Genomic DNA, 27,935 nt, shown 5'->3' with positions numbered 1-27,935 from the left:
TTTCATTCGAAGGGCTGTTTTAAAATTTGTATAAATAGAACGACCGTTTTCAAAATACAAAGTTTATCAATTCTTGGACACAGGAGGGTTGCGACATAGAAAAGAAGATGCCTCGGACGTGTTACAGTTGCAAAACTATAGGTTTTGTGATGTTCATCTCAACTAAGTTGATTTGTGTTTTGAGCCAAGGTAAGCATCATTTACAATAAGATAATCTATTAATTGTCATGAGTTAAATTGCATATATACCCTTTTTGTAAATTTTGCACAAACATAGCAAATTCAAGTAAATTTTAGGCGCACTATAATCATATAGAAATTGTACATGTTTTGAATATTAAATCCAATGTATAGTTTAACAACACTTCAAGATATATATTTTTTAAAAACTCATCACGTTAGAGTATTTTTTATCTGTTGCAATTTTTATGTTTGATGTTTTAAACACTCTCCATTTTTACAGTTTAGGCCAAGATAGAATTACTGTGTTCTGATTTAAGTTTTGATTTTTCAGTAGCAAAGTTGGAGGTCAACTATAAATATACTTGTTTGTCCAAAACATAATTATTTAAACAATAAAATGCTTTCTTTGGGGATTCATTCGGGATATTTATTTATTTATTTATTTTCATCTAATTTTATCTCTTTTTAATCAAAAATTCGAGTCTATATCATAAGTGCCGTACGAGTTAACAAGGGGGGTTCAAATTTTCATTTATTAACTCGGACGTCAATTTTAATTAGCTAATTAACTTAATCAGGCGTGAAGTTGGCAGTCGATTGATTACTTTATAGCGATCGGCGACAGTATCAACACCTTTAAGAATGTGATCTAATGATGTGTATAATGTAGCTGTTCTTTTTCATAGTTTCTTAAAGCTGAACACCGCTCGTAAATAGGCACTGTCCGCCATATTTCTCTTTAATCACTGCTGTCTTTACAACCCTTATATAAGGGACAGACCTCTAAACAGTTCAAAGTACTTTGCTGTAGAGGTCTCACCTGTGTGGACACACATCTTGTCTCGCCGTGTTACTCGGTCGCGATGAAATTATCAAATTTTACGCACCTTTTTGAAGCCAGGAGAATACTAACATCAAATAAATTGGTCAATGCATTCTTTACGAACAGAAAATGAACATAATATAAGACAAAATTGCATAAAATCTAAAGACCACGAAAGGAATACTACATGTGGGCCACGAGGTTCAGGTGTGCAATCGGGTGTAACGAAATCGAAGGGTTTATATACCAGGTATCTGTGTGACGGTGCCTATTTGCGGGCGGTGTTCAGCTTTAAGTAGTTTAGTAGTAGCTTTAGATTTTGTTTTCTTTGTTTTTTACTCATGTAATTTATTTTTTGGTCCTGACGAAGGGACGGGTTGTCCCGAAAATTTGACAATTTCTATTGTTCGTGTCGTTAGCCATTTTTAGTGCTATATATATTCTTTAGAACACCGGGTGATGACACAGTCGTGTGATGGCGACTGGGTCCGGTATGGAGACAGCTGTTACCGATATTATACGTCACAGAAGGCATGGATCTACGCCTTCAAGACGTGCCAGTCAGACAATGGATTCCTAACAGATATTGAAAACGCAGACGAGCAAGCCTTTCTGCAAAGTAATAATTATCAATCAATATACACGAAAGACGTATTTTCGTAAGAGTATTTCTTCTGTATGCCGTTTATCTATTTTTTCATCTGAAATCATAGACTTTCGAAACTCTCGCTCAATGTTATATTATATTCTTCAATAATGAAGTGAATGGTTTTAATGTTAATTTTGAGTTATATGAAAGGATGCTGCTTAACGTTGTAGGCTGCCCTGGAAAAATAGCATAAAACACAATATATATATATATATATATATATATATATATATATATATATATATATATATATATATATATATATATATATATAAATACACCATATCTTTTTTTCATCTGGAATGGTGTTTATTACTTTGCAGATTTAACAAATGGAGACATGTTTTGGATAGGCGCGTCGGACTGTGCGGGGAGATGGCTGTGGTACGGCAGCACCCAACCCTGGGGGTTTACCAAGTGGGATACACGTACGGCATTTCAATTATAAAAAATAAAAAATTAGATGTGGTTAACGTTTTATCTTTTAAAAACAGTTCTATCTTCTCTTCGTTTAATGCCTAGAATGATTTTCTGTGGTATTTCTTATAATTGACAACGTTTGAATGTCAAAAGTCGAGCTTTATGTACAAACAAGATACTGAATCCGGGCACTTTTTGTTATGTTAACTGTAAAATCTATATTTTTTGAAAGACTGACAAGTGATAATTGTGATAAACTTTTAGAAAAAAAACAACAACAACCACCCCAATACAACAACAATAACAACAAAAAACCCACAACAACAGCGAGATAAATAAAACTTTTGCCAATATATTACCTATGTAACTATAAAATAGCACGAACCTACATAACGAGAAATTCTGAGCTCTGTATCTCTCTTACATTTTAACATTCAAAATTTTGTGAAGCATATTCCGTCAATTCTAGATTCTAGAAATGATCAAAATAAAACAAAGATGGGGTAATAGGATGGCGCAAATCCCAACTGGTTTAATTGTTTTCAATATTTTTTTTTAAAATTATATAATACAATTTTGTAAAGCACAATTTTCGGCAAAAATTATTTAAACCATAAAAAATGGATTAGTTCCTATTATTATTATTATGCACTCTTCAATTTGTATTTGCCCTAAAAATGCAAATGGAGTACCTAAGGTAAAATATTGCAACTGTAAAGTTAAATGAGTTGACCCTATAACATATAACGTAATTTGACAACTGATTTTAAGTTTACTGAATTGAACAGATCAGCCCGATAACTTCAAGAAAAATGAACACTGCGGACTAATCAGGCCAAACGGCATGTGGAACGACCGGGAATGTAGCTATACTCGGCCATTTGTCTGTAAAAGAAAAGGTGGGTTGTGAGTGTTAATTTAGAACATTAAACGTGAGTTAAACGGTTGAAAAATAGAATGTAATAAGCGTAAATGTCAACATAGAAACAAATGAAAACATAAAGAAATTAAAAATATCAAAATTTTATACGTACCATTGGATTGCTTTTTAAATGCAGTTTTCAATTTGATGTTACTCGAAACAAAACACATTCATTGCAGCCACCAAAGATTTGGTTTGAATGATTAATAACAAGTATCAAAACGTGTACATGTACTTACAATCAAGGTGTTGCTAATTTTTCTTTCAGTTACTTTATTTTTTTGCGACAAAACATGGAGTACCAGAGAAGGAAGATGCTACAAAAGATTTCCCGGAACGTTAACGTGGACCAAAGCGCTCGAGCTCTGTCAGTCAAACTCTGCAACGCTCGTCAACATTGAGAACTCTGCTGAGCAGACATACGTAAATGGTCAGTTGATAATTTGTGTGGTTTAAATCTTAAATTATTCTATTGATTGAATGCTATAAATGAATAACTTTATTCACAATTGATACACAATATAAATTTGATATCCTCTGTTTGGCTTTGATATCCTCTGTTCGGCAGGTTTATATAACTCTGATCATCTGTGGGTTGGTGGATTTGATGGGGCCAAAAACAAAGTATGGGCATGGGCAGGAACAACGTTACCTTGGAATTATCAGTACTGGGATCGAGGTTTTCCTTTTTTCTATTAGTAAAAACTGTACTCATAGCAAACAGAACGGAAATCAGTGGTTCTTAGGAGTTGTTTTGTTGTTGATTTTTTTAAAAATCGTTACGTTTGTCTTTAATCTATTCTAATCTTATTCTAAACTATTTAAGGATACATTTAATATCAATATCTTCAACTGCCAACTCTCTTATATATATATATATATATAATATAAAGCTATATTGAACGTTTTTCGTGTTTTCTTATCTAATTTTTATCTATAACTCGCCGACCACTGTGGATTTTATTGTGTTTATATATATATATATATATATATATATATATATATATATATATATATATATATATATATATATATATATATATATATATATATAAAAGCACTAAAGATAACCAATGACACGAACAATAAAGTAAAATATTGACGCAGCGTCGGACGGGATTTTTCTTTCTCGGGCTCGAATTCTTAAATATAAAGATGTAGCTGCCACGTTTTGATCCGGTGTTTAAACATTATCTAGTTTTTATATATTATTTAGTTTAGTTTAGTGCTAGTTTTGTAGATGTTTTTCTTCTTTCTTATGTGGTTTTTATTTTGTTGTCCTGAAGAATATTTTACTTTATTGTTCGTGTCGTTGGTTATTTTTAGTGCTTTTTTATATCTCATCTTATAACCGTGTATCTTTTGATCCGACACTTTAGATAACGAGTGTTGTTGGTTTGCTAGTGCTTCTTATATATATATATATATATATATATATATATATATATATATATATATATATATATATATATATATATATATATATATATATATATATATATATATTATATATATATATATATATATATATATATATATATATATATATATATATATGGTCTCGGCGAAGTCAAATATGCAGGATATTAGTTCTTTAAATTTATAGATTGGTCGCAATTTTGTAAGGAGTAGGTAAATTTTCCCATGCTTTCTTATTTCTCTCTGTCGGTAAAAGGTGAACCGGACAATGGGGCAGAGGACTGTCTATTGCTTGCTCGAGGCGGAGGATTATGGCATGACGTATCTTGTAATAGATATCACACAGTAATGTGTGAACGCAATAGTATGTATTGGGATTCTTAACATAACAATTCTTTAAAATTGGATAAAGTAAATTTAAAAAATCACTAGGTCAATGATTGAAAAAAAGGTCATTCAAAATAAAAATGTTTTCTGCTATTTAACGTTCTGTTTTATAATAAATATAAAATGAAACAACACAAGCTATGCACATCTACTAACATTCTCCATTAACTATTCATTATATCTTTAGCATTTCATTTGACCAACGACCCTGTTTTGACAATGGCAGTGGAGGCCCCCAGAAATGAAACGAGATTTATCTGTACCTTTCGTTCCAATATCTCGGATGTCGATTTCTTATTGGAGTGGTATCTTAATGATGGAGTTATTCAAGATCACACATTCACTGACGAAACAGAAAGTTCACTGCACGAAAGAGATTTACCATTGTTAAAGCAAGAAGATCAGGTATAATTGTACAATGAAATGTTGCTTAACACTAAATTCAGAATGCAGTAATAATAATCCGCTGTTATCATTATAAAAAACAGTTGAATTTATTTTAGCTTACTTAAGCTGAACGCTTAAAAGGGCGTATCTGATTGTTTAAAAATATGTCCGGCGTCTGTCATTGTCATATATTTTCTTGTTCAGATTTTCATCTTCTCCAAAATTAATTTAATTTAAGAAGTATTTTATTTAAGTATATAGATACATTGAAATAGATTGAACAGCAGGCATAATGCCTATTTATGTTCTCTCCAAAATTAGTGAAGCTACCTGGAATCAAACCGATATGTTTTGATTTATTTTATATATTTTTTTTTCAAATAAAAGATAAAATGTGCCGTAACCCCATGCATGCCGGGAAACTGCAGTATGAGAGGTTCTCCTCGGGAAAGCAACGTTATCACAGCAAAGGTCCAGGTATGACATACGATATTATGTGAATTACTTCCCCTTAATAATTTTTGATGACTATCAATTTTGATGCAACTTTAAAATTGAGGTAGCATGAATAATGATGAATTAATCTTTAACATGGCAGGTGGCTAGCGAGGTCCGGATCACAGTGGCTGAGAGCTCAGGCCCCGCCTACTTCAATGTCACCAGCACAGTCCCCATACATCTGTTCTGTGAACGAAGTCACCGAAATAATATCGAACTATGTAACGCACATGTCTCCATCGAACTAGTGAGAGGTTTCATATACTTTCTACACTTACTTTCTTTTTTGTGATGCAGTCAAATTTTTTTTTTTTAAAAGATTGCATACTTTGAATTATTAAGGTCTTCCGTTTCCAACGAAAGAACTTTCTATTATTGTGCTGGTTAAGATTATTCTTATTTTTCTTTCTTCTTTTTTTTCTTCCTAAACGCGAACTTAGAGGCTTCATATCGTGCTCATTTGTGAACGGTTTTTGCTCAAATTTTCAGGGCTTATGGATTTTACAAAACACTATCTTCATCAATTCATAAAAGTTAGAATTCCCTTTCCGTTAACGAGTTATTCCCCTTTTAAAAATGTTTAGGGCCTTTGGTTTCCAGACATAGGCTCCGAGACTATGATAGCAGGGAATGAGAATCCAACGAGTTTGAATAGCAGAGACATTGTAGTGGTGCACATCGGTTTTTGTTTTTAGATTACGTTTTTTATTTAGGAAAAGGTAGGGGGTCAAAAAACAGGATTCAAAAAAGTGCAAAAATTTAGACATATTTTCCTTTATATCTTTTTAACGAAAAATATTTTGATAAGACATGTAGAATAAGAGTTATGCAGAATATCAAGGGCTTTTATTTGACACCAATGAAAAAGGGCTGGCCCCTTAAATTAAGGACCAATAGCCCCTAAAAGTTTTTGCTTAATAACTCATAAACGGTTAGGATTTTGATATGGCTGTCGCTGGAAAAGTTGTTTGTTGGAATCTCATAAAGGTCGTAACAATGTTATTTTGTAAGTGATTTGTGTAGTATGAGTGTATAAAGCTTTACATGTTGACATGTACCTGTTTTCATTTGACAAGTTAAAGAAAGTCTTAATGCGTACAACTGGCGTAAAGTTGCCGCAGAAAGTATGCTGGTTTATAAAGGAGGCATTAATTCATAAGAATTTTTTTTTGGTTGGAGTATAAGCTTTTTCTTTAGGAGTTTAATTCATTGTTGTTAAGTTCTTATAGTGCACAATCATTAAAAACGGCGATTGGAAAACAAAACATTCTTTTTCTTTTCTAGTAAACCACAAAATATGGAATTAAAAAACTCTATGCATTACATTTTAGTTATTAACTCCATGCATTTAAAATCTACCTTGAATCAAAGCTGCACGTGTGTGTGTGTGTACCATTACGTAAGCTCTCCCTTGCCCGCGGCCGAGAAAATCGGTCACCATGCTCGCGGCTGGACTACCTAGCGGTCAGAGGTTATCTAATACACGAGAGTTGTGTCTCTCATATATGAGTTTATTTAGCCGCGAACTCAAGAATTGTTTTAGTTTTGATTACACAAAATCTTTTGTGGATTAAACGATTGGATGTCAAGTAAGAAATAGTTCATTTAATTAATAAAAGCAATGTCATTCTCTAAAGCAATTATAGACATAGATCAATTGTGAGGTTTAAGTTTAAACTAAATAACTTCTATTTGATAGATAAGGTCATTATACTGCAAACTTTTCAAATCTTCCTTGATTCTGAGCTGTGCGTTTCTGTGCTTTGTACCTTTACGTAATCTATCCTTCGCCCACGGCCTAGGAGATCAGCCACGGCTTCATTACCTAGCGGTAACACCCCTGCAAATGTGTTCGGAATGTTTCCTTTATCGTAGCTAAGTATGTAATAAATCCAGAGATGCTCGAATGAAAGTTCACGATACTTCACCGAGATTTGTTCAGTTCCTGTGAAATTTTAAGCGGAAGTGTCAGTGTTCGGATATTATTCTCAAAATACGTAAGTTCTGGTCATTTTTCATATCATACCCTACTTTGATTTATGTTAAAACATGAAAATCTGTTAAGATATATGTTTTATTTCATCCTCTAGAGATTATTTAAACTAAACGATAATATTTAGAACAGAGTTATCATTCGTGTTCAATCACTCTACACGTGGTTGTAAGTATAAACATTGGTTGCCTAATAAAATCATAGCCATGTTTGATACTTTTTGCGTGCAATACCATGCTTTTTAAAAAAAGAATGTGTGTTTGGTTTGCATAAAAACTTAGTATATCGAGCTATGTTCAAGGAATATTCTGCATAAAATATTATAGTCTGTTTTAAAATTGATGCTATTACTAGGTCAGGCGCGGATCAAACATTAATCCTAAAAGGGGAACCGTTACTAAGAATGTTAATTGTTGCAATAGCAGAAAAAAATTATAATTTCTATTTACATATTTATTTCTAGAACTCGTTTTATCCTCTAATTAATGAAGATAAAGTTTAAAATCAATAAATGCCTAGATTTTACATTTGACTACAAGTACCTATAAATTCTAAGAATGTTAGTGCACAATCATTAAAAACGGCGATTGGAAAACAAAACATTCTTTTTCTTTTCTAGTAAACCACAAAATATGGAATTAAAAAACTCTATGCATTACATTTTAGTTATTAACTCCATGCATTTAAAATCTACCTTGAATCAAAGCTGCACGTGTGTGTGTGTACCATTACGTAAGCTCTCCCTTGCCCGCGGCCGAGAAAATCGGTCACCATGCTCGCGGCTGGACTACCTAGCGGTCAGAGGTTATCTAATACACGAGAGTTGTGTCTCTCATATATGAGTTTATTTAGCCGCGAACTCAAGAATTGTTTTAGTTTTGATTACACAAAATCTTTTGTGGATTAAACGATTGGATGTCAAGTAAGAAATAGTTCATTAATTAATAAAAGCAATGTCATTCTCTAAAGCAATTATAGACATAGATCAATTGTGAGGTTTAAGTTTAAACTAAATAACTTCTATTTGATAGATAAGGTCATTATACTGCAAACTTTTCAAATCTTCCTTGATTCTGAGCTGTGCGTTTCTGTGCTTTGTACCTTTACGTAATCTATCCTTCGCCCACGGCCTAGGAGATCAGCCACGGCTTCATTACCTAGCGGTAACACCCCTGCAAATGTGTTCGGAATGTTTCCTTTATCGTAGCTAAGTATGTAATAAATCCAGAGATGCTCGAATGAAAGTTCACGATACTTCACCGAGATTTGTTCAGTTCCTGTGAAATTTTAAGCGGAAGTGTCAGTGTTCGGATAATATTCTCAAAATACGTAAGTTCTGGTCATTTTTCATATCATACCCTACTTTGATTTATGTTAAAACATGAAAATCTGTTAAGATATATGTTTTATTTCATCCTCTAGAGATTATTTAAACTAAACGATAATATTTAGAACAGAGTTATCATTCGTGTTCAATCACTCTACACGTGGTTGTAAGTATAAACATTGGTTGGTTTGTTTATGTAAACTACTTTAAAACTGTACAATTAACGTTTTAAATCAACACCCCCCCCCCCCTCAAATATTAAACCTTTAAATGATGATCATCCCTCGCACATGGCTGAGGAGATCCGGTGCGAGTGGATAAGTGATCCGCGGTCGGTTCGTGTTCTTTTACATGTACCTAATGACGCGTTTATGTTTCATATTTTGTACGGACACAACTATATTTTATTATGTTTTCAATGTGCGACCGAGAATCTTATGTCGCTTCAGCGCACACAGCTCAGAACATTTATAGCCCCAGGTCATCAATTGTTATGTAATTGAGTAACAGTTGGAAATGTAATTTTACTGCATAAAATAATAAAATCATAATATAATCTATTTGAATTGAGTACCATGCGTATAGATTCCCATAATATTTAAATTTTTATTACCTTTCTATGTTTACATTTAATTTTGATCAAATGATTAATAAATTTTCTAACATTTAAATTGTGTGCTTCATCAAATACTGATTTCGATTACCTTGAAGTCTAATTTTCTATTGGCTTTTGACAAAAGAGAGACGCCTTACCATCCAATGAAAACAAATACACAGAGTTTGATTGACAGGTTCAGCCAGGTGCAGGTCTCACCCGATGTCCGAGGTTATGTGTGCTGCTTGTACACAGCCGAATTGTCTTAGTAAGAGTTATCGATGTAAATAAATAATAAAAATACATGCTTATCAAAACATGATCGTGCAAGTTAAAGTTGATTTAGGTTTGTTCCAATAGAAATCATGTTTCGCTAACTGTATTTAATATTCTTTATGTATAGAGAATTTTAATATTGTTTCAGTACTGAAACATCGCATGAAAACGTTATTTAAATATACATGTACTCTGTAACTAGTCGTCTTTAATATATATACCTTTCTTTTGTTTGTTAAAAATTCGTTCAATTTTGTTAAAGTAATGTAAAACATAGGCGCCATTTTGAAACAATAAACTTGTCAGAGAGTTCCGAATGAAATCTGATGAACGTTTCACACGGTTCTCGCATGCTATGCTCGAAACGATTTACACGCTTTGTTCGAAACGCTAAACGGTTTACATGAAACTCTAAAAGGTTTACACGAAACGTTTCTCGCACGTAGGCCGCACGCTTTTTTTTGGTGTAGTAGTATACGTTTTAGGGTCTGTCAATTTTGTCAGCACGCAATTCTAAACTTGCAAATAGTCTTCAAAAATTTAAAAATATTTCAATATAGAAGTTATCTTCGAGAAAAGTTTACGTGTTTTGTAGGCGGGTTCAGTTTAAAAAAGAAATACAATTCCTGACATGAATCATGAGTACATACTGTTTATAACAATGCATGCTACCCTTTGAAAATTTTACTCGCCATCAAACATCTCATTTTTTAAAGAATGTTTGAAACGATTACATAAACTCTGCTCGACAAATAGTTTTCCTAAAATATTTTCTTCCTTTCTTTTTTCAAAACACGTTTTATATACAAGCTTTCAATCACAACACGTTTTTATAACAAAAGCAGAACTGAAAGTATAGTCATTATAATCGTTTGACACCATATAACATATATTTTCAACTCGCAGCAGCAACGGAAGACCTACTCGGCGCTTTGCCACGAGCTCTGCTCTAGTTTCATCAATAATTCAAATTTGCGTTTACAAAGTGTGTGAGTTGATCGTTAGTTTGCCTGGTAAATCAGAAAAGGTTTCTTATCTGCTCCATTATTAGAGCCATTTTAACAAGACCTTGGACTTTCAGTAGGACGAAACTATCTATTTGATGCTCAAAACAAGTTAAAAATGACGCTTGTTTCAAATAAAATACATACTGATTGCGTAGTCTAAGCTCAAAAGCCAGACAAATCTTGTTGATTTCAAATGGCCGAGTGGCCTTCGATGAAATAGACAGGCCTACATCACATTGCTGTTTGACACCAACTACCCAAAGTCCAAGCTCTTGGTAATATGGTTCTAAGTATCATTGGATTAAATAAAAAAATATGTCTTGTACCTTTCAGAACGAGAAATAACCTGCGGTCAATTTCATGTCCCCGTCAGTCAAGCAGTGTTTGGTATGTTCAGTCCGCACTCCAAACCTTGCACGTACCAAATGACGATGAACACGTGGTCATCTGGAGTGTTGATTCCGGTAAAGGCAGCACTCGATGGCATAAAGGACAGAAACCAATACAGAAATATACGAGTTCTTTTTACCGCTTCAAATGTCACAAAATTAATCTCAACCGTGAAGGTAAGATCTTACTGTTGGACCATACAACCTCTCCGGTTACTGAGCCTAAATTAAATTGCTTATCGTGAGCACAATTCAAAAGATATAATTGCAAAGAATGTTCTAAAATTATTTCTTCTAAATTAACAGGTCGAGACCACTATATTTTGTGACTTCGGCATAAATTTGCATACTAAATAAGCCATCTGTTTACTTTTATCGACAAACCAATCAAGTGAATGAGTTGCAAGGCATTGTGGGCTACTACAAGTTTCAGTGTATACAAAGCGTATTGAAAATATATACCATTTTGAATTGTCCTTTGGAAACTCATTTTGAATGATTTTTCAGAATTTATGAAATTAATATGGACAGTTATGTCTGAACTTCAATTTCTATGCTCACATTTAAAAAATATTGCATATGAGGACTTATATAAACCTATTTAAATACCCCATTGTCACTGTTTAAAAGAGAGGTACGTCCTATAGAATTAGAAGCAGCGAGTACCGTTTTTTCACGTGATATCCCATATTTAAGACAACATTATTAGAATGCGCATTGATATTTTCTTATATGTATTCATTCTTGTATGTATTCATCAGAATGCTTAAAGGACAAAATACTATATGCTGCACAGCTTGCGCTTCTGCGTTTGTATATTTGTGCATTTCTACTACCGTGGTATTCACGTATGTTAAAAATGTAGTTACCTGTATTTATTTCTAGTCCACAATGATAAAGTCACCAATACACAACTGTGCAGCTTTTTCTTATCAAAATCTGTTTGTACTTGTATGCGTATGTTTGTCAGTCGTTTGATACTGATCATTTTTGAAGCAACAATTGATCAACTAAAAAACAGTATTTTTCAATGTGAGCATGGAACAAAGTGAATGGTACGTAATCTTTCCTTTTTTACCTTCTAAAGTAAAAATCAAGATGTGCAAAAATTCCGGCAAGCAATTAAATATTGTGAATAAAACAGACAAAAACCATGTGCGTCTGTTGAATCGTAAACACGTTGTAGACCGTCATGCATTGCAACTCATTCACTGGATTGGAGAATCTGTTTGACGAAAATACTGTCACGTGTTAAATAATGCTATCCATATAAGGTAGTGTACCCGACCTGATTAAGTGATACGTACCTTTATTTCTTAATACACACGTTTCCAGCTGAAAACCTTTAAATGATATCACAATAGTTCGACATGTGCCGCCTACATTTTTTAGTTAATATTTTAATTAAGTAAAATACTTTTTGTTGTACACTAGCTGACTGTAGTGGATGACGATAGGGTAGCAACATGTTCATCGATAAACGACCCTCACATGACAACATTTGATAAAAGGTACATGTATACTCAGATTTTTTCCATTAAATTATAATGTCTTTTTGTGACTTTTACGTGTTGCCTTCATCTTTGTATATAAATCTTAATGACGTTGGTTTGTAGATACTATGACAACTACTTGGAGGGCGAATTTATTTTGTACAAACACAAAACTCTGCCCTATGAGGTATGGTTATGAATTAGTTCAAATAAAAAAAAAATATCGAAAGAGAAGAACGATCTTTAAAGCTACTGCAATCAAGTCTTACGAGATTATGTATTGGTTAAAGAATTTGAAAATATTCTAATCCAAGTTTTTACAAATATCACTTGAGTAAATTCTTAAGTTGTACAATTATTATAATCCAATTTCATTACAATTAAGAAGATTAAGACAATAAGTAAATTAAGACAATTTATATTTTGAAAAGTAGAAGCGAACACTTTTCAAAGCCAGGATACATGTAGGTATAAGCTATTGACAAATGAGGGTTTGCCGAGAAATTGCTGCCTATTTCAATGAAATATTTGTGCAATTCAATACCATGTTACGGTGTAATGAGTAGCAAACGTTAAATTTTAATAGCAATAACTTTTAAGATCTCTAGTATAATAGAGAGGAGGTTCAGATTTGCACATGTATGGACACCAACAGTTATTGTAAGGCCTTCAAAGACTTTCCCAAATACCCAGTTTTCATGGGAAAAAAATCTATATCCAATTTAAAAAAAAATATATCCAATAAAATAAAATTGGATATAGAATTTTTTTAAACAAACGTTTGTTTTAGGTGCGAACCTATTACCGTAGATGTAACTTAAGGGCCGCATGCAATTGTGCAGTTGCGGTAAAGTCCGGTAATGACGTCATCCTAGTAGATGTTTGCGGACCGTTAAGAGGGGCATCGACGAAAAGAACTATTTTTACCATAAAGATGTATTTGAATGGAGAACTCACCCCGGGAACTGAGGTTATTTCACATGACGGAGGAAAAACACTCGAGGTTGTTTCATCTATCTGAAAACTATAGTTCATGATCATTTAAAGCGCGGAATTGGCAGCCTTATTTTGACACCTTAGATTTTCAAGTCTTGTTTTAAGGTCAGACGACACGTTCCCCAATTTTATTTAATTTTTTCCAGGAATTTGTTGATTGTTTACTACTATTTTGACAAGCTTTCTTGCAAAAAACTAGAGTCCCTTACCAGGCATTTCTGCAAAATACTAGAGTATGCAATTTCCTATATAATCTTCTTGAAAATACACTTGAATTGCTGTTATAAAAATAAATCCATAAATACATAAACAGCACAGTAAAATTCACTATATTGGATCTCTATCTCGGCCGGGGCGGTGCTTTGAACTCACGACCTCTAGAACCTATACGCTTCTTGCAGTGAGCGGCTGCGGTTCTAACCACTCGGCCATCTAGTCACATAACCACATCAAATTAAATTTTAATCATTTAAAAAATAATTATAAAATTCATATTTTTTATTGAAACTCTTTATTACGAGGAGATACAAAAAAGATTCTCGAGGAACGTGTCGTTTGACCTTAATACACATGGTGTACATATTGACTGCAGGGAACCCGATATGTGAGTCCCATCTAATTAGTAGTGTTCCGTCCAACAACATTATCAAAAACATTGTTCATGTAGTATTTTTATTCTGTTGATCCAAACTGGCTTGAATTTACCTAAATAGTGAATATTGGTAAAGGGTGGTAATTTGCTTCGATTAAAGACTTTGTCAAAGATCAAGGTCATAGCAGATAAATGTTATAAAAAAAACAACCTTATTTACATTTCCATATCTTAATATCTTGATCAGACTTTACCAAAATACTGTTTTCTCGTAAGAGATGCCTTGACCCAAAATTTTAAGGTCAATGGTAAAATATAAGATTTTCTCCCTTGGCCTCAACTGCCTTTATAATACACTTAACTATTGTTTTTCAAAACGCATTAGCCATACAGTTTTTCAGTTAGTTAGACTTCTTAACCACTGTTAATGGCAAATCAAAGTCTTTTAGATTGTTTTTTACGCTAGCGTTAAAACTGGATTCTTTAAATGGTCACCTTCATAAAAATGTTTAACTATTATCTATACTACTATATTAAAAAATAGACTCGAATTTTTGAGCTTTAATACCGATAAATCGGAAGAGTACTGTCTTTTGTTTTATATATTTTAAACATAATTGGTACTTGATCTATTTTGTAAATGCCCGATATGATATGCAATGTCAACCCGTGTACGCACAGGTCAAAGTTTAGTTTGATTTAACCAGGTTGTACTACCAAACGGAGCAAGGACCGTTATAATGACTGGAACGATGACCAGAAAACAACGTTTCCTGAATGTTAAAGTAGTGGCCTCCACGTTTGATTTCAATCAAACAGAAGGTAAGTGGTCTTTGTCTTCTAGCGGATGTCATGGGATGTAGGATCACGAGAATTTTGAAAGACAATGTTTGAATGAAGAAATGAATATATTTAAAGTAGTCCGAGTATCGCACTACGTCATAATACGGATTTTACAATATTGGTTCGACTTTTACACAGCGTTTTTGATACCCGGTATTGATTTTGCTCTACATCGCTGTTGTAATCAATGGCAATAATAAGCAATTAGAACGGTAATATATGCATTCTATGAGAGATAGAAATGATTCATGTTGAGAAACTCGATTCTGTTAAAGTAAAAAACGAAGTTTCTGATTAACCAGGATCTCAGGTATGCTTATATCTTATTTGTTTTGACCCCCCCCCCCCCCAATTTTTCTTTTTCTCTTACTAAAACCGGTTTAAATTTAGAGACAGAAGCTATTTCGAATTTAATCAATCGTCAATTAATTAATGTTTAAATGATATCTAATATTGTTAACAGATCTAGGCAGAAAACTGTACCAAAATGTGACTTTTACGGATTTTTTCGTCAGGGTCTACTTGGTTTAGAGCTTATAGCGTGAAAAGTAATCCGTCAACGTATAATTTATTTTACCAAATCTTTTTTCTAAGATGTCAGTCTATAGAATAAACACCATGTATTTAAGTTTGAGTCCATAAAATAGTAAAAAAAAATTACCAAACGCGACACTAGCATTGCATTTTATGTATTCTATTTTGATACATCAGGTCCATAAAGCGTACTCACTTACAAAAATTTGCGCCAAATTATTGATGAGATATGGCTTAAATATTTATACTCTATTTTGTATGTTCAGTTCTAATTTTCCCAAAATTGGTAATTATTTTTATGAAAAACGGACGTCTGGCAAATTTCACAATTGTCAATAATTTTCGCAAGGGGGTACACCCGTCTGAGAGGTGATAACAAACAAACTAGCATGTAAACATACATATTTTCTTTCAAATATGTATTGCTAGAATGTATATTTATCATTTAAAGCTAAGCTTTTAATGATTGAGCCCATTAAATACCGAGTATAGGACTACCTTAAAATAGATAAAACCATTGATAGAAGTAACGAATATAATGTCATCACATCCGATTCTATTTGCGACAAATTTTTCCTTCACATTATTAACGTGTTTTGACAATATAGTAACAGTTTAAAAAGTTATTCCGACAAAACTTAAGTTATACTTCAAAAAAAAGGAGGTCGATAAGAATATTATTAAAGATCAATTGCAAGGAAACACAAACTTTTAATAAATGTTTGAGACCAGTTAAAGACATTTGAACCATTGTGACCTACAACGTATGACAAAATAAATGATCTTTCTCTCTAATACACGTAAATAGAAGAATCTGTGATAGATTTCTGACCGGAAACTTCTATGATATCATAATCCAGCAATATGCCTTAACCGTGGCATGAAGTCGGCTTGGAGTTTTTGGCATTATTTTCCTCAAGTTTTGATAATTATTTTCTCATAATAAGAAGTTAAACTCAGCTTTCTTTATTGTAGTGTCTATACATTAGAAACTTCCAAGAGAGAGTAATATAACAAATTTTGAGAAACAAGAAAACCAATATTAGGGGTAAAGTTAATGAAATACAGGGACAAATTAATTTATTGTTTAGGACTTTGTGGGACATTTGATGGAAACAGAAATAACGATTTGATGAAAAGGGATGGCGATCTTTACACAAGAGGAGGCAAACAGCCGAACGAGTTCTCCTTGTCTTGGAGGTAAATGATGCTTTTAACAAAAATATCAGCATTGATTTAAAACAACTTGTTTAACAATAAAAATTCTTGTAAATAAAACTGGGTAATTTTTTTAAAAATAACCAAAAAACAAACAAACTGATAAACAAAAAGAAAGTTGGCGTTTTTCCATTTTAAGTTCTTTTTTAAATTTCACTGTTTTCAAAACTTTTTCCGAATTTATCAAGGGTTTCTGAGGAGGAGTCGTTATTTAGAGGTGATTGCAGGACATCAACTTCCAGCATCGCTGAAAAGGGCATTTATTGCGATTGTATGGAGAGACAAACTGCTGTTTGTCAGCAAGGATTAGATGTGATGACATGTGCTGCGATTCAGAAGAGGAGAGGACTTTTAAATGCACAAAAAGGTAAGTATTATAATAAGAAGGGATTGTAAATTGACAAAGTTGTCCCGTTAAAGTCTACATAATTATTTAGTGTTTCATAATACAAAAAAGACAAATTTCTAAATGCGTATACATACACTTGAACTATCCTTTATGCACTTTTTTATGGGGTTTGACGGCTATGTGAAAATGGAACTGCCTGGAACCCAGGTACTGTTTTCAATTTGAAACAATTTCCCCCTCGTTTTGATAACTAATTACTTATAAAAGCCTTTTTTCTCTCTTAGGAGTCAAACTTATTACGCAAGACTTGATACAAGATGCCGAGTCCCCACCACTTCGATGTGTGTCAACTCGGAAGACAGACTCATTTGAGTTTGACCCAGAGCATATCCCACCGGTATTAATTGTACACATACACTCAAAAAATATTTTTCGTCATAACACAACAATGTTGAGGTATACCTATCCTTCTTTTAAACCATAACTAAGTTTTGCAATTAAATCTTATGGTAATTACATGAGCTGATAAAAAATTGAAAATGAAATAAAATTTGATGTAAGCGTGTGTGAATCAACTGTATCTCTTACATAACTTGTTTATTTTTTGCAAGATCCATAATATATTTAAGTAATGACTATACTATATAGGGTGGGAATTATTTTTGTCTGTTTATTTTTGTTTTAATTATCAACAATTATTTTGACCAGTATTGATTATTACAAATAAATCATTAATTTAAAAATATTTGTAATATGAAATTGCACCCTTTATCTGTATGTGCTATGCTTATAAATGCTTAAGGATAACTTGATGATAAACAGTGACACCAAAAAAAAACAAACTTAAACATGAAACTGGTGTCCTTGAAACATGACTGACACTTTTTGATAAGAATATATATGTTTTTTGAACATACATCAATAGCATAGTTTTCGCTTGTATGATCAAGAGTCAACCTGCCTTTATTTTCTATTCCAAATTATAGGACCCAATATGGCCTACCCCCAAAAATATCACAGAGAACATGGCAAAGAAAACTTGTGAAGATTTTTTGGGAAGTGACAAAGCAGGAGCATTATGTACGAAACTGCCAGGATTAGATCTAAATCCTATACTGCAAGGCTGTATTACTGACATACAGGCGAGTGGTTATTTCACTTTTTTAGCAATCATATGGTATCAACATACTGTTCTGATTCCGTTTTCAACGTAAAATTCTGATTTTTTTTACATTGATAGTACATGATTATTTTACAGTGATATTTAGATTTGAAGATTACGAAGTTCATTAGAGTTTTATCACCTTTAATTTTTTTTTTATAGTTTTATCCGTTTAACTGTTGTGTAAATTTAAATTCAATATGTAAACAACATATCTAAACTAAAATATTGATATGTTGCAAATATCTTTAATGCTGAGGGAGCAAACACAGATACACAGTCTGAGATACATGTAGCAACGACTGCTCCCCAGTCTAATATCAAATAAATTAAATGTCTTTTCTGCTTTCCATATATAAAGGCAATCTTTACAGAAATTACTAGTTATCACAATCCCCTTTTTTGATCTTATCAAACAAAGAATTAAAGGCTACTTGAAGTTGAAAGTATTTGTATTTAAATGTCCATTTTATCATCATATATGGATCGTTAGAGTATCATTTTTAAAGCAAGATAACGTTGTTCAAAGAAGGATATATGCCCTTGATTTTTTATACGAATTTTTTGTATTTTTTACGAAAAAGTAGAAAATCTGTTTTGTTTGCAAGTAACGCATTTCTGAGTTTAAAATTTGATGTCAATACATGCATAATATAAATATCTAATAAAGTATGTCCAGTAATGTCAAAAAGACGTTTTATTTTTTTAATTAAAAAAAAAAATATTTATCAAAATAAAGAACTTCTTTTTGATAATATTTTTCAAACCTATGGATAAAATTTTCTAAAGAAACGTATTCTATAGAAAGGAAATGCAAGGCAATCATCTTTAAAAAGAAATCAAATTGAATCAAATTGGCGAAATTTTAGAGAGATGGCAAATTTTCAAAATTGAACCAAACCCGATCGAAATTAAGGTGCCTCACTACACCTTGAAATAGTTTTTCAAATCAGCAGAAAATTACTTGATCATGATAGAAAGCATGATTGACAAGAAGGATATATGTCAAATAGGCGAAAAAATGTGCAATTTTTGATAAAAAATGATATTTTCAAAAATTTCATTCAGTAAACATAAACAAAAGCCCCAGGTGGATTCGAACTCATGACCTGCTTTTCAGAAGCCTGATACTTTAACCACTGCGCTATAACGATATACATCTAAAGCGATTGATATAAACAGTTTAACAAAACATTTAAATCGCAATCTTGTGACGTAGTGTCTTAAAAAGTATAAGTCTCGGTGTAGTGAAGTACCTTAAACTGATCCCGATTTGAATGATAGAAATTTTAAATATATAACAATTTCACCCCAAAACTAGGATGTTTGGTTGTATTATGGCTTGTAAATTAGGAGAACAATTAAAAATCAAATTGATTTCTTTTCTGCACATGAAAAAATACTGTTGATTTTTTCATTTTTTTGCAATTTAGATCGGGATCAGTTTGTCTCTAATCGGGATCGGCCAAATTTTGAAAATTAGCAATATTTCTAAAATTTCGTCAATTTGATTCAATTTCTTTATAAAGAGTGATTGCCTTATATTCTTTCTCCATAATACACGTATCTTTAAAAAAATTTATCCGTAGGTTTGAAAAGTATGAACAAAAGATGTTTTTTATTTTCATAAATAATTTTATATGAAAAAATTTACTTGCAACCAAAACAGATTTTCCACCTTTTCGTAAAAAATGCCAAAAAAATGTATAAAAAATTAAGGGCATATATCCTTCTTTGAACAATGTCATTTTGCTTTAGAAATGATACCTTAACGATCCATAAAATAACATTTTGGTGTAGCATTCCACCTTAAACTGTAATCGGAAAAATACAGTTTAGGAACTGCAAATATCTATAACCTTTTAATTAAAGGTTCAAATCCACTCAAAATGGAAACGTTTGTAAATTATTATGTGTCCTCTCGACATATGCAAAGAAATAATTAGCACTTTAGGTAAAAAAAAAATATGGTGTATATACACGACTGCATTTGTATGAATTTATCAGTTTTCATTGAATTCCGCGATTTCAACTAATGTTGCTCTATAAATTGATATAGATTATTGTCACTTCACTTAACATTACTTAATCTGTGTTAAAACAAAATTTAAAAGCAAGAAATATTGGTTTTAAAACCGATTATGGTAAAATACTCCGGAAAGCTCCTGATGACGTAATGCGACAACCAAATGGCCTGAACAATTACAATGATTATTATAATATTATACTAGACTTTGATCAGTGCGTGCACGGGTTGAGTTGACAATGCATATGATATCGGAAATTTACAAAATAGATACATCAACACACCGTATCGATGACATTTACATAACCAAGCTTTAAGCTTACAATAATGCTATTAATTTCACTTCACTCTGCATAGTTAAAATAATCTGTGTCTCGGGACAGGCCTTCACCACAGTTAAAATGCCTCCCATTTACGCGAAATGTAGCAAAACATTGCCGTGAGAATCGTTCCAAAACGATTATGGAGAAAATTAATGAAGCTGCATTGAAAATAACAGTCAAATTATTCATAACAAACCATTTTGAGGCTGTAAGTACCTTTCATCTAAAAATTTAATTCTATCATTGAAGAATTCAACACTTTTTCACCAACGTTTTTTACTCGCTTCGAATATACATACCATGTTGACATTCGGAACTCTCATATTAAATGCACTGAGTTAGAGTTACCTCCCGTATTTTCTTTGATGAACAGAATATATTGCATGTTTCCAATAATGAAAATTTACACGTATTTGTATTATCGTTTTGGAGTTTATCCATGCAAATGTGATATTGCGGAAGCATAAACTAATAAAGAGCCTCCCGTTATTTAGCGTGAATGTAATGCGCATGCGCAAGATTGTAAAATCCAAAAAATCCAGATGATTTCTGGATTTTAAAAAGGAGTTTTTGTTGATTATTAATTAGCGAAGCTTAATTGAAAATAATTAAAAACAAATTGGTAATCTTCAAGTACCAATGATGTTTAAAATATAGAAAACAAAAGACAGTACTCTTCCGATTTCTCGGTATTAAAGCCCAAAAATTCGAGTCTATTATTTTAATATGGAAGTATAGATTAAAACAAGTGTAAATGAACTATTTGAGCTTTGTCTTTGAACTTGTTTTCATCTAGCAATTTTCTTGTTCTTTAAAAGCTTACGGACAGTACTGATTGGGCGAAGGAAAGCCTTGTCAATTTGCTACGAGAATGTATTACCATAGTTGAGACGGACACAGACCAGTGGAGCAATGAGACAGGGGAGGCTGGTCCACCACCGGGTATTACCAACCTCATCTGTCCAAACAACTGCCAGGGCAACGGAAACTGTACTGAAGGTGAGGAGAGAGAGAGAGAGAGAGAGAGAGAGAGAGAGAGAGAGAGAGAGAGAGAGAGATTAACTGTAATCGTATCGTTATCGTGTAAAGGAAATGCGTGGCGTTTCATTGTTGCATTTAAAAAATTCTTTTTTTAATGAACTCCTATTATCAGGACTTTGTCAGTGCTTTCATCCCTGGATTGGAGACGATTGCTCCGTCAACAGTACTGTGCCACCAGAGCTTGATCAAGTTGGCGATGGAGAGCCGTGTGACGCTGTTTGTTCAGAGTGTCTCTCTGTCAGATTATACGGCGAGAACTTTGTTGATGTTGAAAATCTTACATGCCACTATAAAGTACTGAATGTAGGTATTATTTGAAATCGTTAAATCAAGCATTTCAAAATTTTATATACGCCTAAAAATTGAGTTACTTCTTAATCATTTGTAAGAGCTTTACTTTTATATTAAATATTCATATGGAAATAGCTTATAATTAGGTAAAACTATGTTGTTCTCCATTCAATTTTAAACCTTATTTTGTCATTTTTTTCAGCTGAGACTGGATCCTATTTCAGATGTTAAAACAATAAAGGCGGCGTATCTTAACAGTGAAATAGTCAAATGCACTCTTCCAGATGTAGCATTGTATGAAATTGCAGTCAGCAACGACGGAGAAATAACCAGTAAATACAAACAATACATTGTTTTCAACAGTTACTGTCACCAATGCAACAGTTCTTGGTGTACAACAAGGGTATGCATAGGCTAATTATAAAATATTGTTTCTTCTGAAATTAGAAATAAAAAGAACGTGCTATTTTAATTTGTTATAAACATAATTCGTAACATGCATTATAAGATCTTTTGATGAATACAATTTTATTGGTGTAATTTTGAATTCATCATTAGCACGTTTCTCTTTTTCTCTTCTTGTACTTGGTTGCCCCATTCAAATTACTAGTGCATTCCTTTAGAATAATATCTGCAAAATTAATGGTGAGTGTCTGGACCATGGATTTGTGAATCCCAGGAACCAATTGGAAGTTTGCAACGTTACACTCTCTAAAATTCAGTGGTCTACTTTAAATGGTTAGTTAATGGAAAAACAGGTCTTTGATATAAACAATGATACCTGAAATAATGATTTTGCTGTAAAACACACCTTTCTCATTTAACCTTTTTTCATTTATTAAGTTTTTCTCATGTGTTTTTTTTTATTCTCGTCCAATTATTATAAACAACTTCATTTAAAGATGCGTTACAATATTTTTAAGAAATGACATTGATAAATGTTATCCATGTGGTAAACAATACATTTTATCTTGGTCTACTTTACATGATTTGCAGTTAAAGACATTCCAAAGAAGAGTTACGATTTTCAAGATATTTCTGGTTCCTTTGTTTTGACGAAGGATTCCAAAGTTTTAGTTGGGGGGACTGGTTATCCAACAATAACAACTGGTTCTTCAGGAGGAAAAGCTCTCGTGCTGGATGGAAACCAGTACCTGTCAATGGGTGATTTAGTAAAAACAAGTACTTGTTTCGGTGATGCAGAAAAGAATCCACTAGGTATAACTATAAACCTTGATGTCAGACTAACAAGAAGCGCAAGCACCTGTTTTGTTTTCAGTACTGGCGGAGAGGAAGTTTCTCATTACGGATACGCTATTTGGCTCGAGAATGACAGTCTTTATGCCAGAGCTAGCAACAGTAGGCACGAATGGTCTGTTTCCATATCCAGCGTTCAGATGGATGAATTTATTCGTATACAGATGATGTGGAGTCTGCAAAGTGGATTACTTTTAAGCATCGATAACAGCACAAAAGTATCAAGCAAGAAATGCATTTCAAGACCAGAGTCACACTACACCACTCTTAAAGAATTTGTACTTGGAGGATCTTCAAAAAAAGACAAAAACTGCAAACTTACCATAGAACGTCTTACCACTGTGTGTGCTTCTTGTGAAATTGTTAACAGAAGAGATCTATGTTTTATAGGTCAGTAATAAATTTCAAACCATATATTTGATTTAGGAATTTGGTCTTTAAATGTTAAAGTAATAATTTGAAGTTGACATGGACGTTCAGCACTGAAGATTGTACTCATTTTCTTTCAGAGCGAATCCCTCCGGTACCAAGTAACTCGTGCATAAGATCTTCGGCATCGACTGCATTAGAAGCTGCAGTCATCTCTACATCTGTTCTTTCCGGAATTTCATTTTCCATCATCTGTTGCATATGTTTTATTTTCGGGTAGGGTAAAAACATATATATATTCATACGTAATAGTGACGCACAAGCCAAACTTTTAACTTAACTATATCTTAAATTTTTACACCAACTAAAGATTAAATTTTTATTTGAGAACATTAATTCAGCGACAGAGATTCTTATAATTACAGATGCAAACGACGGCGCAAGAAGAAGAAGCGGTACAATCATCTGATATCAGCTGAGCAGAGCAAAGGTGATTGGAAAACGAAGTCTAAAAAAGCTGTACTAAATCCTGTATTCTTAGACGATTCCGGAACCTCCGCATACAGACATCACTGGACTGGAGAAAACCCTGCCTGGAGGATGTACAGGTACGTGTAAACACATGGACAAACATTGTTTGATTTTAAAAATGAGAATTATAATTTCAAAATGATTAATTAAGATGTAAACATCGATGAAAACCCTTTTAAAATATTTATTGTATATATGTAGGTACGAAGGGCATAACCAAGCCATTCCGCATAAAAGAGAAATAACAAATCGTGACGTCAAACAAACCCATGACACGGAGATTCCATTTTACCAGGAAACAACTACAGGTAAAGTTGTACAAGGGTTTTCTGATGAAACAAGTGGAAGATCGTTTGCTCGCACCACTCATGAAATCAGAACAGATCACATAGAAAAGACTAATTATAGAAGAAAAACTAGTTTTTCAGCGAATGACGAACATGGAAACCAATTTATTGATGGGCCTTTGGTCAATGAAGCAGTACGTATATCAGCTCCAGAACATGAAACAAGCTTTTCTTTGTACCAAATATCAGAAAAGGAAAACCATAAAGAGTCGGCAGACTATAAACTCCATAGACATGAAACGTTTACGGATAGAAGTCAAGCAATGATCAACACGAGATATGCAGAAAATCAAAGTCATGAGAAAACGATCAAAACAGTAAATACTAGCTTATCGAAAAATGATCAGTCAAATGAAAGCCGATACCATTGTTCACACTGTACGAGTCATGGTGAATTACATGGAGTAATGCTTAAAAGCCGTAACACAAGTGAGAAAAATTATTTTAAAGACAGCAGCTGTCAAACAGAAGCTTATTACTTACACTCAAGAGAAACGCAGAATGATATTGCTGATACCAATAAAGACAAATTAACTTGCATGAAACAAAGCCATATCTCTGGATATCAAAGAGATGATGAAACGAATGTTTTGTCCTCTACCAAATCATGCTTAGCTGTTTCGACCAGCCAAGCAACAACAAGTGAGCACCAAGATGTAGTATACGGTGTCGAGGATAACCCAAGGCAAGTGGTGTTGGGTAGCATGGGTCATGCCAAAGCTGAGAAAAGAGAAACAACACAATCAAGAACGCTAAGTGCGGCAAGAGAAGAAATTGCGGAGCTTTCCCCAAAAATCAATCCAACAGAGTCAAGCATTGAATTGCATAGTCTAGACAACGCGGTGTATTTATCAGAGAAAAACAAAGATAAAAAGAGATTGAGCCTTGAAGAACAAGAAAAAATGATTTGGTTGCAAAGCGAATACGAAGAGAATGAAATGAGTTCATTGACTACTAGAATAGAGCAGCCACATGCGACAGGAATACAGAGAAAGGAAAGCAGTGATGAATCATATGAAATAATAACGGAGTGGATTCCAGAAAACAAAATGAAAATTTATACAACATCGCACGGCCTGTCGGAAAATTATGGCGTTTTAAACCCTACGGCATCAGAAAATGGAAGTGGCTACTCTCGACAAGGCCTTTTTGTTAGTAAGACCAGTGGAAAGATTGTCGCAGAGAAAATTGATGAAAAATCCGACAATGCTGTTGGAAAAATACTTAAGTCTGAGAAGGAGATTGATCTTGGAAGTAACATTCAGGATAAAGAAATGATTTCAACGGACTCTGCGAAAGGGTTTATCATCCAATATGCAAATGATAATGAAACACAACCGAGTTTTAAATCATATACAGCTGGCGAAACGATGAGAGACGGGGGTGAAGTTCATCATGCAAGAATATTAAGGCATTCAAATAGCGAACAACAAAGCCGGGTAAATGCTTATCAAATGAATGAACAGAAGGTTATTGCAGAAAATAAAAAGTTGTGTCAACATTGTGGTGAAGTCATGAATATTGCAGATGTTATACCACTAGTTTCAGGGTCAGCTCGAAATCCTATTCAGGCTAAGCCGGACACATTAACCATTGTAGAGTCTAGCAAGAGCACTGAAATGGAAATGAAACCAGAATGTCAAAACATCTATGTTATCAGGCGGTCAGCTGCTGAGATAGTCGAAGAGAAACCAGAAAAACATTTCCATAGAACTTTCTCTCGAAAATCAAGGGAAACGAGCGACGACTTTCTTGAATATGAATATAGCAGAGTCAACCATCGCTCTGATGAACAAAAACAAAAATTTGCTGCTGGTGTTCAGACACCTGAGATGAGACCAGTGGTCAAATCTTTCCAAAATGGGGATATCAAATATGATGTTTCCCAAATAGGAGCTCGAAAAACAACATTGCAAAGGTATGATGTGAATACAGCTAAGAAAGTGGTTTCTTCGGTAGATGGTGAAAGTCTCGTCTATTACAAGCCGGATGGAATTATGTACAGGTATTTTATATTTGGTAAATGCTCTTACTATTATGAGTTTGGGGGGGGGAGTTTTGTAAGAACATATTCATGCTTTTGTTGATTTGTTTAGATACAGACCATTAGGATCAAAAGAATATGTGTCGGATAGCTATAGTTTTGTTTCTGGATCTAAAGTTAAGGAGCCACTCCAAGGAGAGTCGGTCGCCACATCTCAGAACAGGACAAGAAGAGATTCCTGCTAATGAAAGGACAAAAAAAGTTTACAGGTATTTTATCCTAAGCAATAACGATATAGAGGGCAGCTGATTGATTGATATATTGATTACTGAATAATATTGCATTCCAGACAAATAAACTAGTAAAGAAGTAATATCATACATGTATCAAGGAACAAATAAAATAGTAACCAACATCATTTAATAATAGAAAACGCGACAAGTAGTTACTATTCATGCCAAAGCATTACGAATAGATAAAATTATAAAATTTATTGACCGAGAATTCTTGCGATTGTAACATCTAAGAAAATTTAATGAATAATAATTAAATTAGTGTTACAATGTTTGAAACAGACTACGACACTGGTAGCTAAACTATTTAGATAATTATTAGTTTTGTTACCTTGCAATTTTTTCAGGTCTTACACAGATACGTCAAATGCAGCAGAATTAGAAAAGGATACCATCACTACATACAAGTCATATGAAGTTAACAAGAAAGCTGGTGATTAACATTACTAAACGCCGTTAAAACCATCAAGGTTTTGGTGGGTTTTTTTAAGTTTACTAAGCTTTGCTTATCCAAAATTCTCGAGTTCAAACCATGTAATCGTTAAAGTTGGTACATTGTATATAATATCAGTCTTATGCGATATGCACTTTATCCAATTATTCTATCTATATAATCGAAAAGTATTATTTAAACTTTTATAAGTAGGTTAAATCATTATGTATTCATGTATGTACATGTTTAAAGTTACAGGTTTATAATTTTGTGATTGAACATGTTTTTGGTTTGTGGACAATCTCTGAAAAAAATTCTTTTCCTTTAAGTTTTACTATGAATGTGTTACGAACAAAGCAACGTCCTGAACAAACTTTTTTGTGTTAATTTCTAATGCCTCCTGCCTCCATAAAGTATCAAGATTTATTTCAGCATTGTGTAATGTTAATTAAATATCATTGGAAACTCTATGTTTTCTGAAATGTCCTTAATTAAATAAAGAAGAAGGCGAGAAATATGCCTATATGAAGAGGGATAAGATACTGCAAAGTTAAAATATCAACAAGTCTGATAAATTA

At 33.0% G+C, this 27,935-nt stretch overlaps 1 protein-coding gene across 1 annotated transcript; it reads left to right on the top strand.

Moving 5' to 3' along the window:
• Positions 1 to 78: 78 nt before the first annotated feature.
• On the top strand, positions 79 to 27,935 carry LOC128180281 (uncharacterized). The gene is given in 30 exon segments (XM_052848257.1): positions 79 to 189; positions 1,455 to 1,625; positions 1,979 to 2,083; positions 2,864 to 2,974; positions 3,266 to 3,427; positions 3,566 to 3,676; positions 4,673 to 4,780; positions 4,991 to 5,208; positions 5,578 to 5,667; positions 5,789 to 5,942; positions 11,220 to 11,452; positions 12,710 to 12,786; positions 12,892 to 12,955; positions 13,559 to 13,771; positions 15,064 to 15,178; positions 16,825 to 16,933; positions 17,140 to 17,318; positions 17,585 to 17,697; positions 18,287 to 18,442; positions 21,630 to 21,810; positions 21,965 to 22,155; positions 22,346 to 22,546; positions 22,767 to 22,881; positions 23,140 to 23,790; positions 23,910 to 24,045; positions 24,195 to 24,377; positions 24,502 to 26,652; positions 26,744 to 26,857; positions 26,859 to 26,900; positions 27,272 to 27,935. Coding segments are annotated over 30 exon segments (6,630 nt in total). The 5' UTR covers positions 79 to 107; the 3' UTR covers positions 27,366 to 27,935.

This window comes from Crassostrea angulata, chromosome 4 (genome assembly GCF_025612915.1).
Source record: "Crassostrea angulata isolate pt1a10 chromosome 4, ASM2561291v2, whole genome shotgun sequence".
NCBI lineage: Eukaryota > Metazoa > Mollusca > Bivalvia > Ostreida > Ostreidae > Magallana > Magallana angulata.
Note: the sequence above shows the minus strand (reverse complement) of the source record. Positions and strands in the feature narration are given on the sequence as shown.